The sequence below is a fragment of the Rutidosis leptorrhynchoides genome, chromosome 4 (genome assembly GCF_046630445.1).
Source record: "Rutidosis leptorrhynchoides isolate AG116_Rl617_1_P2 chromosome 4, CSIRO_AGI_Rlap_v1, whole genome shotgun sequence".
NCBI lineage: Eukaryota > Viridiplantae > Streptophyta > Magnoliopsida > Asterales > Asteraceae > Rutidosis > Rutidosis leptorrhynchoides.
The window spans coordinates 215,224,491-215,241,740 of NC_092336.1; the positions used below are offsets into that span (position 1 = coordinate 215,224,491).

General features: G+C 33.9%; 1 protein-coding gene across 1 annotated transcript; it reads right to left on the reverse strand.

The window, feature by feature from the left end:
* Nucleotides 1-11,215: 11,215 nt before the first annotated feature.
* On the reverse strand, nt 11,216-14,132 carry LOC139841404 (serine/threonine-protein kinase TIO-like). Its single transcript, XM_071831623.1, has 7 exons — nt 14,114-14,132; nt 13,922-14,028; nt 13,517-13,841; nt 13,313-13,431; nt 12,038-13,081; nt 11,581-11,826; nt 11,216-11,257 (listed from the first exon to the last, which is right to left on the reverse strand). Exons 1-7 carry the CDS (start codon nt 14,130-14,132, stop codon nt 11,216-11,218), a joined length of 1,902 nt encoding a protein of 633 aa, XP_071687724.1.
* Nucleotides 14,133-17,250: the final 3,118 nt, after the last annotated feature.

Here is a 17,250-nt window from a genome sequence, read left to right on the forward strand (position 1 = left end):
CAAGGACCTGAGAAAAACATAGAAATCTGTCAATGAAAACGTTGGTGAAATCATAGGTTTAAGTAAGTAAGTACAAGTGAACCACAAGATTTGCATCAATGAATAATAGTAATACATTCCAAAAGTTTGTTTCACGAGCACCCAATTATCAAAGCTTAACATTCCTTCCATTGTATACCCCATCACTTAGTGCTAGAACAAACACTGATTCTCGAAAATATATTTCATCCGTAGACGGTAGCGAACCGTCAAGGATGAGGGTTGTCAACCCATATGGCCATATAACATAAGTTCTCGCTTACACCCGGCAAGTGTAACTAATGATAATCGAATTGAGGATTTTTGTTCTAAACTCGTATGTAGAATGTTTGTTTTCCCGTTCTTGTGTTCACTTAGTTCAAAAGAATCGTTTATGTTTTCTCATCCCAATATAAGTTCAAAAAGAGTAAAAGTGGGACTATGATCTCACCTTGAGTGCACGAGTAGTAAAGTACTTCGACAAGTAAACGTGTGCAAAGAACAATGCTAGTCTTGACCTAAACATATAGGTTATATCAATAACGGTAAACACAAACGGTCAAAGATGTTCAATTAGTCCTATGGCTCGTTACGACTCGATTAATATAGCATGTGAATCAATTTGTCAAGTTTCATGCACGATACAAGTAGTTAAGTATGTTAGAACGATTGTATAATCGTTTGGTTAAGTTTGACTAAAAGTCAAACTTGGTCAAAGTCAAGGTCAACGGGGTCGGGTCGGGTATCCGACAATTTTCCCATGATGAGAAATCATTTATGAGCAGAATGGCCAAGTTTCATGTTAATCGGAGTTACGGTTAAGCGGGAAACATTTCGTGAAAGGAAAAATAAAAACCAAAATGAGCTGGGCATATGCGCGGCGCGCAATGGGTTGCGCGGCGCGCACCCAGTGCAATTTCTGGTCAGAACTCAACCAAGAAGGCAAACATCTGGGATCTCTGATTCTGCGTGGCGCGCGGGTATATGCGCGGCGCGCAATACCTGGGAAGCATGCAGTTTGCAGAAAAAAGACCAAGTCACGAACCAAAACTCAAATTAACCTATTTTATGAACCGAAAACACCCAAAATGCATACTATATATCGTCGGAAAGGTAATTTGACAAGGAAAACAACTAAACACGTTTCATCAAACAAAAACATCAATTACAATAACCGAAAACTCGTCAATTGATCAAGAAAGGTTTATTTTCAAAGTTTCAAGTTCGTAAAACGTATTTTATGATTCGGGAATCCAATTTACACATACGATATGCCGTTTCGAAGGTAATTAAGCATACATTACAACTAATCACTAACAATTAACATTCCATGGCATTCAAGCATCAAAAGTTCATGTCAAGAACTATCAAACCCTAGTCAAACATCACAAAATCAATATTCATGTTTTTGAAGTTTTCTTAATCAACCTACGCATCAAAACGAAGCTAGTGATACTAGTAACACAATTAAAACATGCACTTTAACAATCTAACAACATTAACTCATCCAAAATCAAGGATTAAGCACACCCATTTCAAATGTTCAAACTAGTTACTCAAAACAACAAATCGAGCAAGTAAATCATATATTCATGCTAGACACGAGCCATAGACACTAACTAACACCATTTCAAATCAAAAACACGAATTTAGAGAAATCTAGAGTTTTAGAAATGTTACCCAAACGAGATGAAGTTGGTATCAAATTGTAGAGGATGAAGAGAGGATTCCAAATATGTAATTTGTTTTGTTGTAAGCCTCCTAGATCGAATTTAGATGATGAATGATTGAATTGGGTGTTTGTGTGTGTGTTCTTGCTAGAGAGAAAGAGAGAGAGGTGGAGGTGATTGAATGGTGGTGATTGGGGTGGACTAGTTGACCTAGTCAACTAGTTTGCCCCGTGTCAATTTTAGTCCCTCGAGTTTAGAAGCGGGTGCGGGATTTAACCGATCGAATATTTTTAAAACGCAAGTTAACGAGAGGTGTTATAATTAAATGACGGAATTATTATGAACGTTAGTCAACGGAAACTACGAATTTAAATAACGAAAGGTATTATTTAAAAAAAAAAGACGGGCGTTAAAATAATTTAACGGAAAAATGCGGGATGTTACACTATATGCCTTGAACGACTCCATGTAATGTCTCTAAAATGAGTAAATGCACAGCGGAAGATTTCTTTCATACCTGAGAATAAACATGCTTTCAAGTGTCAACCAAAAGGTTGGTGAGTTCATCAGTTTATAGAAATCATTTCATTTTCATCATTTTAATAGACCACAAGATTTTAAATATTATAAAATGTGCAGAAGTCCCATTCCAACTGCACAAAAAATATCTTTCATATGAAGAACACCTGGTGAGGATTCAAAATATAATAGTAACCATATGTGCCGGTCTTTCACCCCATGGCTGAATACATGTGCCTTCAAAATATAGAACCTCTGTGCCGGTCTTTACACCCCACGGCTGAACACATGTTTATAAAATATAGGACAACCGGTGCCAAAATGTCATAAATAATAAACCATTCATATCAACCAACCATCTCATAGCAGACATTTCGCATCGTACTAGAGATAAAAATCATTCATATCAACCCTAATCCCAGATGATTCTATCATAGAATGCACTTAAGGTACTTGTGTCTATTGCGTCAAACATTTATAAAAGCGCATGTATTCTCAGTCCCAAAAATGTAAAGAGTAAAAGGGATTCAAATGAAACTCACGCATGTAAATATTGTAAAACAGTTAATAAAGCATTTGCATGTATTCTCAGCCCAAAAATGTAATGAGTAAAAAGGGAGCAAATGAAACTCACCATACTGTATTTTGTAGTAAAAATACGTATGACGATATTTAACAACTGAACAATGCAGGGTTGGCCTCGGATTCACGAACCTAAATCATTCATGTATATATTAAAACATGTAATCTCAATTGAACAAGTTTATATATATTATTATTGTTAATATACTTGTTATGTTATGTGTTATATATAAATTTATTATAATTAATTTATATATTAATATTTATCATATTAAATTTGAATATAGTTTAATTAATAACATTTTACATCGATAAAATATAGTAATATCTAATGCTAATATAATGGTAATGTATTTGTATATAAAATATTTATTTGTAATAATGATAGTGATAATATCTGTGATAATAATAATGATAATAATAATATTCCATTTTAATTTTATTTAAATTTTCATAATAACATTTATATTCCTATTTTTTAATCTTTATGTTCATACTTACAATCTTAGCAACATCATTAAAGCTTTTATTTTCATAATCATAATAATTTTAATAGTAATGATATTGATAATTGATAATACTAATAATAATAATAATAATAATAATAATAATAATAATAATAATAATAATAATAATAATAATAATAATAATAATAATAATAATACTAGTAATAATAATAGTGATAATACTATTATTTGTATAAATGCTACTAATAATTATATTTTTCATATTTGTAATAATCTAATAACAATAATAATTAATAATAACAATAAAAATAATACTATTAATAATAACATTACCAAAAATAATAATAATAATGATAATAACAAAAAAAAAAAAAAAGATTACCTCACAATAAAAGCTCCAAAAAGAAAAATGCCCTTTCCCGGACTCGAACCCAAGACCTCTCGCTAACCCAACACCCACTCTAACAGTTCCACTATCCCTGCTTTTCTATTTTATTTCCCGATTGAGTTTTATTTAACCCGTTATCTACATCGATAATCTGGCCCAATCTCTAATCCCAATTTCACGGCCCATTCACTTCATTTTGTATACGGCCCAACATCAAAAAGAAGATAATTAATTTGTAGACTCTGGGTTTCGAACCCACGACCTCTTGCTTCAAAACCCCCACTCCAAACCATTGAACTTCAAGTTCGTTTATGATCAAGTCCACGTTTAATTCTTTTATTATGTGATACTTGAAGCCCAAACTTGTTGTGATCTAAAAAGAATGATTTTAATCGGCCCAAGATAATAGGAATTAAAGGCCCACGACCTGTTCTCAAAGTGATACATCCAGCGAAATTCACAGATACATTATCATAATTATCATTATGATCTTGATTAACTTTAATAAAGTAATACGGAGTACCATTTATATGCGGTCGAGTTAGTGGACGGGACCAGGAAGCTTAATTCTTCATTTGCTATAAATCTTAGTTATTATTATTATAGATAGAATTTTCGGTGCCCACCATGATTTGAATATTACTCCGTAACAATGCAAAAGGAAAAGAAGATTGGCACGATCTTGGTTAATCTTATCATCTTTAGCAAGTGGGTGGGGTTAATGGTTCATTGATTGTTGGCCACCAAGATTAAAGGAGAGACATGCAAAATTTGCCTCATGATACTACCAATACTTCGGCCAAAGTAAAAAAAATAAAGGTGGCCCAAACAATCCAATAATTCGATTTTCTTTTTCCTTTGAGAATTAAGTGGGGTTTGCTAATTAGGTAATGGTCTGCCAAAAAAAAAATATCACGATAAAGAGCCAAGTAATCTAGCTCATGGTTCTGTATATATATGCATGAGCACACAATGGTTTCGGAAAAAAAAAAATAGATAAAAATAGGAAACAACACTCATCAATATTAATAGTGCTCGATGGTGTTGGCTAAAAAGGGAATGAAAGAGGTAACATGCAATTATAAAACTAGTATCAATTGAGAGTTGAATTGCAATAGTGAGTGTTTGGTTTGTGCACGGGTTTGAAACAGAAAACATAAAACAACAAGTTCGCAGGTTGTTCATAAGGTGATGTGATTTATGGTGGTGTTTTGAAGATGGTGGCTTGGTGACGGTTTAATGATGATGAAGAAACAATAAGGTGGCGGGTTTCATTGATGTAGAGATAAAAGGCCGCTATGGTGGTTTGGGTTGTCTTTGTTGGTGTATGTTGATCACGAAACATGAGCAGCCATTCTTTGGTTCTTAAGGATGTCGAACAGAAGGTACAAGCAGTAATTATACACGTTACAACAAAGGGTGGCATAGTTGTGATGGTTGTCGTGGTGTTTGTAAGGTGGTGAAGAGCTTGCAAGGTGATGATGAACTTAAAATAGAAACATGTTACGAGTAGCAGTAATAATAGTTCAAGTCTTAGACAGGAGAATATAATGGTGTTGGTCGTTGTGGTTTGAGCAGAAAAACGAAAGAAATAGCAGCGTAGCAGTAGTATGATTGGTGATGATTTCGGTTGTTGGTGATTGGAACAGAAACAAAACAGCAAGTTCGATAATGAGTCGATGTAACGAGTAATCAGAAGAAGAGAGAGAAAGGAAGGTGGGTTGTGAAATAACGATAGCATCAAGACTCTTCAAGGGATGAGATATTAGATGATGGTTTATTGAAGAAAAGGTAAGGAACCGAAGGTAATTTTAGATGATGGTTTGTGTATTGATAGTAGTATTATGTAATGCTCGTGTTATCGATACGAAGAATCAAGTCCAAGAGGAAACGAACAAAAAATATATAAAGTAGAAAATGAAGTGTAACAGATTCGTACACTTGTTTGATATAAATTTCCTAAAGTTTTGTTTTGATTCTTTTTATTCTTCCTCTTTAATTGCAGTCAAGGTTTTTATATAACATATTTGATATTGAAACAGTCACCTGATTCGATTTAGTTTTGTTTGTAGCAGATTAAATGTTCACAAAAAAAAATTATTCTGTCAGAATAAAGGTTTAAAAAATGTAATCGACGTTAACTGATTTTGTTTGTTAGTAGAACTGATTGGAATCAATTTGTACCAGATGACAGACATAAAGCAAATTATAATATAGTGTGATTGATACATGCAACTGATCCTGTAATTAGCAGAAGTAAAAGACAGAGGGAAAAGAAGAAGAAAATATAAAAAGGGATGGTGACAGGAAACTAGTTCAGAAGAAGAAAAAAAATAATATTAAAGATGTAGAAAGTAGAAAATGATAGGCAACTGATTCGTACGATTTTTATCTTAATATCTAACAAGAAACAAAAATTACAAAGGTTGAAAGCAATTGAATTTAAATCTGTCTGAATGATATCTATATGTATAATTACTACAAATATATAATAATAATAATAATTCTTTTAATATTAATAATAATAATAATTAGTAATAATAAGGAAATTAATAATCACTAATAATAATGTTAATGATAATATTAATAATAATAACTTTAATGATAATATATTAATTACAAATAATCTCAGAGTACACTATAACAGGTTTTAGTTATTTTAAGTTATATTTTTTTCATACTAACTAATTCTCATAATAGTTCATTAATTTATTTAATTTATCATATATAATTATTTACATATATAACTATTTATATTTCTATTTACAATTAAAGGTTCGTGAATCGTAGGGAATAGTCACAAGGTAGTTGAATATATGAACATCATTTCAAAATTTTCGAGACTCAACATTACAGATTTTGCTTATCGTGTCGGAAATATATAAAGATTTAAGTTTAAATTTGATCGGAAATTTCCGGGTCATCACACACGTGTCATGCAATATGGCTCAGGAAGTTACTAAATGAACTTAAGTTTTTCCAAAAGGAAGCTACGGAGATATATGTGGATAACAAGTCTGCGATTGCTCTAGCGAAGAATCCAGTCTTCCATGATAGAAGCAAGCACATTGATACGAAATACCATTACATCAGGGAGTGTGTTACAAATAAAGAGGTGCAGATAAAGTACGCGAAGTCATTTGACCAAATTGCTGATATTTTCACAAAGCCCTTAAAACACGAGACATTTCAGAGATTACGGAATATGCTCGGAGTGACAAAATCAAGTTTAAGGGGGACTGTTGGAAACTAAACTTGTTTTTGGGCTATGCGTTTTGAATTTGGGCTTGCAAATATACAAGTATATGGATCAAGATTGTAGCCCATTATCTAGAAACCTCGTGGAATATGTAGTAGTCAAAGTGTGTAGAAAAATCTTATAAAATATCTAAGTCTAGAATTATCATGAGAATACTTAGGAAATATCTAGATATTAGTGGATGGTGAAGTGTTCTAGAGTAGTCCATTGTGTAGTATAAATAGAGGGATTCACCCCTCATTTGTAATCAAGCAAATCAAGTAATAAACAAAGCTTTCAAGATCAATCAAACATCTAAATCATCAATCCTCTCTTCTACAAATAATATACACATAACCTCCTATTTCTAACAAGTTCTGTATCAAATGGGTCTTTTTTTTATAGTTTTTCATATGTACCCTTTTCTTTGTTCTTTCTAATTTTAATTTTTAAATGCTACCCAACATATATACCTATTCTCACGTAAATCTTTGACCACAACACATTTGATCATTTTAATCGATTTATTTCCTCCGTTTACATTCGTGGATGATATTAATGATACTTTCCCTCATTTACAAAATATAAAACTCACCTGCTTGCTTACTTCTGATATGATGCCTCTATTTTGATGATTACATATACTCATTCAAGAATAAGAGGTAAAAAAAGAGGTAAATTAATTCAATATTTAATTATTAAATTTATTTTATATTAAATATATGAATATATATGATATGATTACCAGTTATATACGTCGGTTATATTAGCTATTAGCTATATATAGTATACATCGGTTATATGTACTTTTAAGTTATCTTTTTGGTCAACTAATACGTAAACGGGGAATGTAAAGGAGGGAAAAAAATCGATTAGTATGATCAGATGTGTTGTGATCAATATTATGGGTTTCGGGGAAAAGTGGAGAAGATGGATTCTTTCTTGCCTTAAGTCGGCTTCCATCTCGGTGTTGGTTAACGGTTCACTGACAAAGGAGTTCAAACTTGAAAGAGGGGTGCGTCAAGGTGACCCACTTTCGCCTTTCCTCTTCATTCTTGCGGCCGAGGGATTAAATTGACTAACTAAGGTCGCGGTGAGAAATAATCTTTATAGTGGTGTAGAGATTGGAAAGGATAAAGTCCCTATTTCACATCTCCAATATGCGGACGACACAATTTTTTTCGGAACTTGGAGCTTTAGTAACATTGAGAGTCTCTTGAAATTACTAAAATGCTTCGAATTAACCTCGGGTCTAAAAGTCAATTATGGTAAAAGTAACTTGTTCGGAGTAGGGGTGGAGTCTAATGAAGTTGAAGCAATGGCCAGGATATTCGGGTGTAATGTAGGCTCCTTCCCTTTCACTTATCTCGGGGTTCCTATCGGGTCAAAAATGAACAAAATGGAAAATTGGAAACCGGTAGTGAATAAATTTGAGAAGAAGTTAGCGGATTGGAAAGCTCGTGCGATGTCATTTGGTGGACGTTTGACTCTTGTTAAATCGGTTTTGAATAGTTTACCGTTGTATTACTTTTCACTCTTCCGTGCCCCGCCTTGCGTGTTGAAAAAGCTCGAGTGTGTAAGACGTAATTTCTTTTGAGGCGGGTCGGGTGAGGGGTCTAAAATATCTTGGGTCAAATGGGAAAATGTTATTCGTCCTTTCGAGGAGGGTGGGTTGAACTTGGGTTCTTTAAAAAGTAAAAATATGGCGTTAATTGGCAAGTGGTGGTGGAGGTTCAAAACCGAATCCACTTCCTTGTGGGTTAAAATCATAAAAAGTATTTATGGGGCTTCCGGGTTACTTGATTCGTGGGATCACTCGCACACTTGTGCTATTAATTCTACTTGGTTCAACATTATTAAAACAGGTGACTGCATCGAATCTCTCGGAGTTCATTTCAGGGACTCTTTTGTGAAAGTCATAGGCGATGGCAAGGGAACATCCTTTTGGAACGATACTTGGTTGACAAACGTACCTCTCAAGAGCAGATTCAGCAGATTATTTCTGTTGGAATCTGACCCAAATGTTTCTGTTTTTGATCGTGCGGGCTGGAATGGTTTATCATGTTGCGGTTCTTGGGACTGGTCAAGAGAGCCGAGCAGAAGGACGGCTGTTGAGTTTGCTGAGCTTATCAGTTTGATGAATTAGGTGGTGATGGTGCCGGACAAAATCGATTCATGGCGTTGGACGTTAAGTGGTAATGGTAATTTTATAACTAAAATCCTTTCTGATGTTATTACAACAAAACTCTTAGGTGCTGGAACAAACTGTTTTGAAACAATGCGTAATGATTTGGTACCTAAAAAAGTTGAGGTGTTCGTGTGGAGGGCTAATTACCCGTGTTGTCGGAACTTGACAAACGCGGTATCGATCTTCATTCGGTTAGATGCCCTCTTTGTGATGATGATATAGAGACGGTTGATCATTCCCTCTTCCTATGTCAAGACATGTTAGATATATGGGCAAAAGTGCGTAATTGGTGGGGTTTGAATGGGTCTAGTGCCTTCGGTATTGGTGATGCCTTTAATGGACATTCGGCGCTTCAAATGACGTCATTGGGTGCGAAGATTTGGCAAGGGGTAGAGTGGACGTGCGGGTATCTCATTTGGAAAAATCGAAACCAAAAGGTTTTTAAAAACAAATGTTGAAATCCTCCGGTTGCTCTAAATGAAATTCAAGTTAAAAGCTTTCAGTGGATCGCGAAACGTTGCAAGACAAAGAAGATCGATTGGTTTACTTGGCTACATAACCCACAAAGCCTTATTGTATAAATGTTGATGTCTATTTACTAGCCTTGGTTCTTGTTAGGATACAACCTTAGTATCTTAGCAAGTCTAGCCTTGGTTTAGTTGAGATATCTGTGTGATTGTATGTAACTGGGAGTATGCTGCTGACTACTCCCCATCTCTTGTACAATTTCTTTTTGTGAGTATAATATAATTCTCTGCTTTTCAAAAAAAAAAAAAAAAAAAAAAATAGATATGTTGGGTGGCATATGATAATTAAATTTAGAAGAATAAAGAGAAGGCGCGGATGGAAAAATATAAAAAATAACACCCATCTAATAAGGAACTAATTAAATGAACTAATATTGGGATTAGAATATTGGATGTAAACTAGTTGTGGAGCCCTCGCTTCGCGCCGGGGGCTCCGTTTTGAATGCGAGTTTAAAAAAAGTCTTGATCTATTTTGTAAAAAAGAATTTTTTTCGACATCTAACATTTAAGGGTTGTTCCTTTTGTGTTTTTTTTTTTTTAAGTTAGTTGATCTATTTTGTAAAAAAAGAATGTTTTTCGACATCTTTTGGTAGCATTGAAGGGTTGTTCTTTTTATGAAAGTTGTCTCTTTTATCGTTGAGTAATCAAGAAAGAAAAAAAAAAGTTAGTTGATGTTTTTGTAAAAAAGAATTTTTTTCGACATCTTTTGGTAACATTGAAGGGTTGGTTCTTTTACGAAAGTTGCTTCTTTTATCGTTGGAGACAAAAAAAAAAAGGTGAAATGACGAAAATACCCCTGGTTAGTATTGGTGAAGAGTGCTACAGTGTTTTGTCTATTAGATATATAGATAATAATGGTGCTTATCTTATGCGCTTGGGGCACTAGTTAGCCAAACCTTAATTAAATATATTGTTGCAGAATAAGTAGTTGAAAACACAAAGAAATCTCACAGCATACACAGCAGAACTTTGGGTGAGGCCGTCCTTATCAGATAACCGATCAACCAATGGAGTAATGAAGTCGTGCTTTTCCTATATTATGAAGAGCATCAAGCAATCAGGAAATAAAGAAAAACACACACGTTTGACCAATGTTGTTTACAAAATATACAATCATCTTGTTGTAATATATATGTCGGACTTTTATAAAAAAATAATGGTTAATAAAACTAACCAATAATTCATAAAAGTAGTCGCTATGCTTGCACATGGTTCGTATAGCATAGCACGTCCAGTCACGCACACCTGGATCTTCATGTGTAAGGAATGCTTTCAATTGTTGTAGGATATCTGCTCCATCTATATGCCTATAAAACTTCTGCATCCACATGTTTGTTTATTAACACGTAATAATGATATGATGATATTAAAAGCAAAGTTTAACATGGCTATGCCCTATTTCTGTTTCTACAATATATTCGCTAATAGACAATTAGGAATTGCAATTTATGGAATCTCATTTATAAGAAAAATTAACTTCGATAAGACCTTCAAGAAGTGATTCACTTTCTTGAAATTACTATATCAATTAAGGTTACTATTTAAAAGAGATAATCGCCTTATAGAGAAATAAGATTTGGTTCGAAATGGTGTTTATGGGTTTCGTACTCTTACATCTTTACTCCAACACAGAGTACTCTGACTTTTCAGGCAGACACGTCTTTAATTTGCAGAGGATGAATTAGACTGGTAGAAAGTTTTCGGGGAAGTATACGGTTGAGCTTTTATTTGATACGAAATAGATAGATAGGGTTGGTCGGATCCAAATAAAACTTCAAGTTAAATTATAGTTAACTGGTAGCTCATTTCATCAAAAGGGTGAGAGAATGTTGAACCCAAATGGCTAGTAATTGGAACCGAATGGAAATTTGAAAGTCACCTTATGTCAATCTCTTAAGACACATGATGTGTAATCATGTGTAAGCAAACCTATACTAATATAGAAGAAGATTGGGACTATCAAATATAATAGCAAGTACTGACCTTGTCCATTTTAGCTACTTCTGAAATTATTATAAGGGCGCTCAACTTGATTTGAGTTGGTGATGAATCATCAAGTAACCTTCTCATTAAATGTGGATTTAAGAGACCGTTCCCAACAAGTTCTTCAACATGTTCTACAACCAGTGAATGATGATCTACCATCTTGGTTAGTAGGTGAAGAGATGTTACAGTATCCTTCAACTCCAAATGTTCCAAACACTTGATTATTGGCCCAGGAAGTCCTACCTGAAGATTTTAGAAGCACTAATTATTTGCAAATATTGTGAAACAGAGCTTGCAAAGCTTGGAACAACTTAGCACGTGGGAGTTTTTTTAGATGTAAAAATATTACAACTTAGCATATCCTAGTACCTGACCAAATTGATTTCAAACAAGTATGATAAAACTTTAGAGACAAAATGTATATGTAATACAGTAATTATTTATATACACATACCTCAAAAAGTATTTGAATATACTTATCCATGCTTGCTTTTATTTCAATAACCATATCCATGTCTCGAAGTTCACTACTCTCCTCACAAGCCTCAAACGGAAAACTCAAAAGATAAACTACTCGATCAACTGTATCCGTGACTCCACTTTTCTCTCCACCAGGTCCAACCCAATACCGTAAAAGCTTAAGATGGACATTAGATATCAAATCACAGAGGATTTTTACATTTTCACTTGCAAACAACACCTGGCGAAAAACTGACCTACCACCACGTTTAAAACACTGCATTAATGAAGCAGTTGTCCACTTAACCCCAAGAGGTGATAGTCCAATTTCATCTGAATGCTTGTTTCCTAACAGATCAATAAGACATTTAGGGATATCACACCCACCCATGTCCTGAATAGCTAAAGGCCCGCCCCAAATTAATCTGAAACACAACAAAAGTGTGCACCCATCCCTGAGCCCGTGCCAGTACGAGAGCATATTTTTACCAGTACCATCTCCTTGAGGGTCTGTTTTTGACATCTTTAGATAATCACAAAGTGTGGCACACGGTGGTATCAAAGGAATGACTATTTCACGAATTGATGTTGCAACGGACTCATTATTTTCAAGGGAGCACATGCATGCAAGTGCCAGCATGGCATACATTGAATGGGGTCGAAGATTCTGTTTTCCATCACACGAAGAATAATGGTAGGCCAGATCAGAGAGGCGTGACTGCTGCGTTTCAGGGGACGATGTAAGCATAATAACCGCGGTATATCCTTTAGACCGATCATCTATGGATTGTGCAACTGAGGCTACTAATAGGCACGACTGAAGAACCAAGTCATTTAAATCAAATACTTTAGTTTTCAGGTTGTTTGTGTCTCCTGGTTGTTGAAGATCTGTATCGAATGAAGCACAAAGAGATATTATTGAAAAAACCTCTGAAATGATTGTATTATCACCACCTCCACCAACCACTGAGGAGGAACTAGAGAGACCATATAAAACTCTAGCAACCGATTCATTATGCAAGCTGCACCTTAAGATTATCTGAAACAAGAAAATATACCACTTCTCAGGTAATCAATCCATGATCAATGACTTAATCAAATTTTAAATGGTGAATTTGATCCATTTACTCATAATTTGACACATTATTAGATATATTCTTCAAAATAGTTTCAGGTTAAACTTGACCCATTTTGACACATATCATATTGAGCAATAATCTAAACCTTAATCCCATAGGATTAACATCACATAGAAAGCCTAAATTATCACCTGAATTACAGAAGACCATGAGGCGACCATGCGCTGGCGAAGACAATAGAAGATAGCAACCCGCATAGCTTCGGACCTGAGGAATGCTTGTGTCACTGCTTCTACTATTTTTTCATAATCTGTACCCATCAATGGTTCATATTCATCTCCTTTAATGTTATTCCGATCCAAAGATTGTGAATACATTGAGCATATTGGAAACACAGGTATTTTCTTTTGTCGATTGATTCTCAAAAGCATCTATTAGTGACCAAATAGCCTCACATACTTCACAAGCAGCACGTAAAAAATTTGAGGAGCCAGACATGAGACTAGTACCACAAGTTATTAAGCAAAAAATCAAATCATCTATGACACCTAAAGCTTTAGCATGATCCAATATCTTTTTAAGAGTGTTTGGAGCCACCTCATCATGTTTGGTGGCCATGGAACCTTTCAGACCTTGTGCAACACTAGATAATATACTTCTAATGCAGGCAATAGATTCATATGCAAGTCTCCCGGATCCATCTTCAGCGCAACGAGTGATCTACATATACCTAAGTTTGAGATGTAATAGCTAAAAAAACTAAACATTTATTATGTTATATCTTTGGTTGAGAGTATAACCTCTTTATAGAGTTCAACTATAGCAACCCAATGCCTGATATACGAATCTCCAAACCGACTTCCATTGTTATCCAGTGACTTCTTTATATCTAAGAAACTCTGTAAAACTAAACATTAGTAAGCACCATCTATTTCGGAACTAGGTAAAGTAAGAAATAGATATGCAGAGATGTAAAAACAGACAATACTGACAGGCAATAGATGTAAACATTAGTAAGCACCACCTTATTTTTTTATTTTATTTTTTTGCGAAAAAACATAATAACATTGAATGAATCCGGAGATAAACAAGTACAACCGATACACATGAAATACACAACCTAGCCAAAACTAACGGCCTTAAATAATAACCTTAATTAAAAGACTAAGAAAGTAAATAATGCCTTAAATTAAACCAATTTCCAGTTCTACCCTTATTTATAATTTGTCTAACTCGGATGCTTTATTATGCCATGTTTAGTTAATAGTAAATTGATAATTACAATCAAGGCAACTTAAATAGAGATATGGATGCCCATGATAAAATAATAAGGAGCATACGATACCTAATTATATGTGAACTTATTGTTTTGAGTTGGTAGATTGTAATCACTGATCATATATGTGGCCTTTGGAATCTGAATGAGTAGTTCCCTAGGAGTGCTTACCTAAGGCCTCTTTCTGGTATTGAAGAGGTTGGTTCGAAAGTTTGCTATAGGGTTTTATAGAAAGTCATAGATTCAACACACTGTGGCGTTCTGAAGGGGTTTGTATTAAAATTTCTTAAAACAATTTAGGATTGGTAGCATTTACAACAATTTTTTAAACCTTTCAAAAACTCTCCACCAAGGATCCAATTGCATGTTGTTAAGAAAACTAAATAACAAAGAGTGAGTTAAGAACTACAACCTTTGAAGAGTTTTAACTTGAGAATCAATGTATGCTCAGAATGACACATTTTCATGTGTTGTTAGGGGCAGTGGCATGTTGCTAGACGTTTACCACTGTCTATGTTGACATATGTTGAATCTTGTGCAAGTGGAAGATTGTTGGTTATTAATGCCCAAGACACAACTTATGTTTATACTACTAATGACGTTTGAACCTAAAGAGTCACACATAATGAGCAAATAAATATCAATTACATATTTGAATATGATTCGTATATTACAACCTTATTATGCATGTTGTAAAATTGTTATTTTATAGAAATAATAATACTACAATTGTATGAGAATGCTTACAAATATATAAACATGTATGTGTGTAAGTAACAAGTATATTACTTAATTGTTTCCATCTTATTAACTAAATAAATACAATAGTTTTGTCAAATTGTTTGTATATTATTAACTAGTTGGTAGGTCATGCATGGATATACTTTACACTACATTATGTAAGAATAGAAGTAAAATAGAATGATGAAAGAATGTCTTTCATGATGACTTGTTGCCTTTCATGATTAAAGTGAAATGATTATGCATTGCCTTTCATAATGACTTGTTTGTGTGTTTCTTTAAATGTATGAGAACATATGTACACTAGGTGATGAGTTAGAAAACACACATTTGCAAGCATTATCAAAATAGTTATTTAAAGTAGTAACTCTTCCAAACTTGAAAGAAAACTTAGAATATATTGGGGGGCGTACCAAATCTGGACGGCGTCCAAATGGTCTTGGTCAGGTTTCTTCATTTTGTAACAACTTCTGTCTGTACACCCCGTTATACTAGACGGAGTACAGACAGAAGTTGTTACAAAATGAAGAAACCTGACCAAGACCATTTGGACGCCGTCCAAATGCTTAGTGAAATGGGACGCCGCCCAATTATGGGACGCCGTCCAAAAGTAGTTGAACAGGATGTCTTGCACTTTTGAGCAACTTTATATGTGTATTATTGAGGAGACTTTGAGAGAGACGATGAGATCAGTTCTGGAGATGAATTTAAGAGCATTTTTGGAAAACTCCAAGCTCTTTCAAGTGGTCTAACATCTAAGAATCAAGATCCAAATTCTTCTCAATCTAAGATTCATTCTTCTAGTAGGTTGATTTCTTGTTCTCAAATAATGAATTCTTCTTATCATTTGATTGCTATTTTGTTTGTTAAAATGATTGTTGGCTAAGTCCATAATGTTTGTCTAGATTAATAATCAAGGTATTGGATGTAAACTTATTGAGTGTATGTATTATGTGTGATAGTTTTAAGCTTGAATCAAGAACATGCTTATTGATGTTAAAATCATTTGTATCTAGTTAATTAATATGTTGTTGATAAAGAGAACTCTTGTTGATTTATCATATTGATTTACAATCAAGTTGTCTTAGATTGACTGTTTACTAAACCGGACCAAGGGGGTAAATTAGATCCAAACGATTAAACGATATAGGGATGAATTGTATGCAATGAACGTTTGTACAATTGTTGATAACTATGAACATAGAAGTCAATTTTCAAGTCTTTGAACTAGCATAGTTATTTAGTTACAAACACAAGAACTATAGTGAAAAGGGAACCCTTGATCTTGTAATTGTGTTTGTGTGTTTACTAAAGAGAACTCTTGGTTAATCTATTAGGTAACTTACACACATAATCATTCAATCGGGCCTTAATCACAAAACATACATCCAATACCGAGGGTAAAAGATCTAGATGAACATTTCTTCTCCTTGATTTAATCAAACTATCTTAATCGCTTTATTTACAATTGTTAAAACCAAAAATACCAAAAACATTTCTTTTTACTTGTAAACTAGAACTTGTCTTGATTAGCCCATCGTTAAAGGGCAAAACCAAAAATATCTCGTACCTTTAGTTCTATTTATTTAGTTAATCATAATATAGTTTTCAATTGTAGTTTGACTCATACAATTATACTTGGAACGATACACGGACTAAACCATTATCTATACTACTACATGATCGGGTACACTTCCCGTAGTTGTGTAATAGTTCTAATAACCGGTGTTTTTCCTAATATAAATTATATACATGATTCTACACATCAAGTTTTTGGCCTCGCTGCCGGGGACAGTTTTGTATCCAAAATAGAATTGTTAACTAGTTTGTGATTAAGTAGTTTCTTAATTCTTTTAAATTGTTAATAGTCTTTGATTTTTAAACTTATAGAATCGGTGCGTTTAATAGTTTTGTTAGTTGTGTTTTGACATATTTGTAGGTTGCATATGCCACATACCCGAAATTCAGATTCTCCGGTACTTACACCGCTTACAGAACCGGACAGAAAGCTTGGAAGAATACCAAAAGAAGTACTTGAAGTTTTTGAATCTTCATCAAAGCAAGAAAGTTTTTATTCAGAATCATCAAGTACAACCAAACCACGATATTCTG

Bases quoted from the DNA above. Each gene is read 5' to 3' on its own strand.
- LOC139841404 (XM_071831623.1), bottom strand. The intron at 13,432-13,516 runs GTGTTTCCAATA...TGATGGGTACAG, and splicing joins ATCGACAAAAGAAAATACCT to ATTATGAAAAAATAGTAGAA. The intron at 11,827-12,037 runs GTATGTGTATAT...TAAAATCTTCAG, and splicing joins ATATTCAAATACTTTTTGAG to GTAGGACTTCCTGGGCCAAT.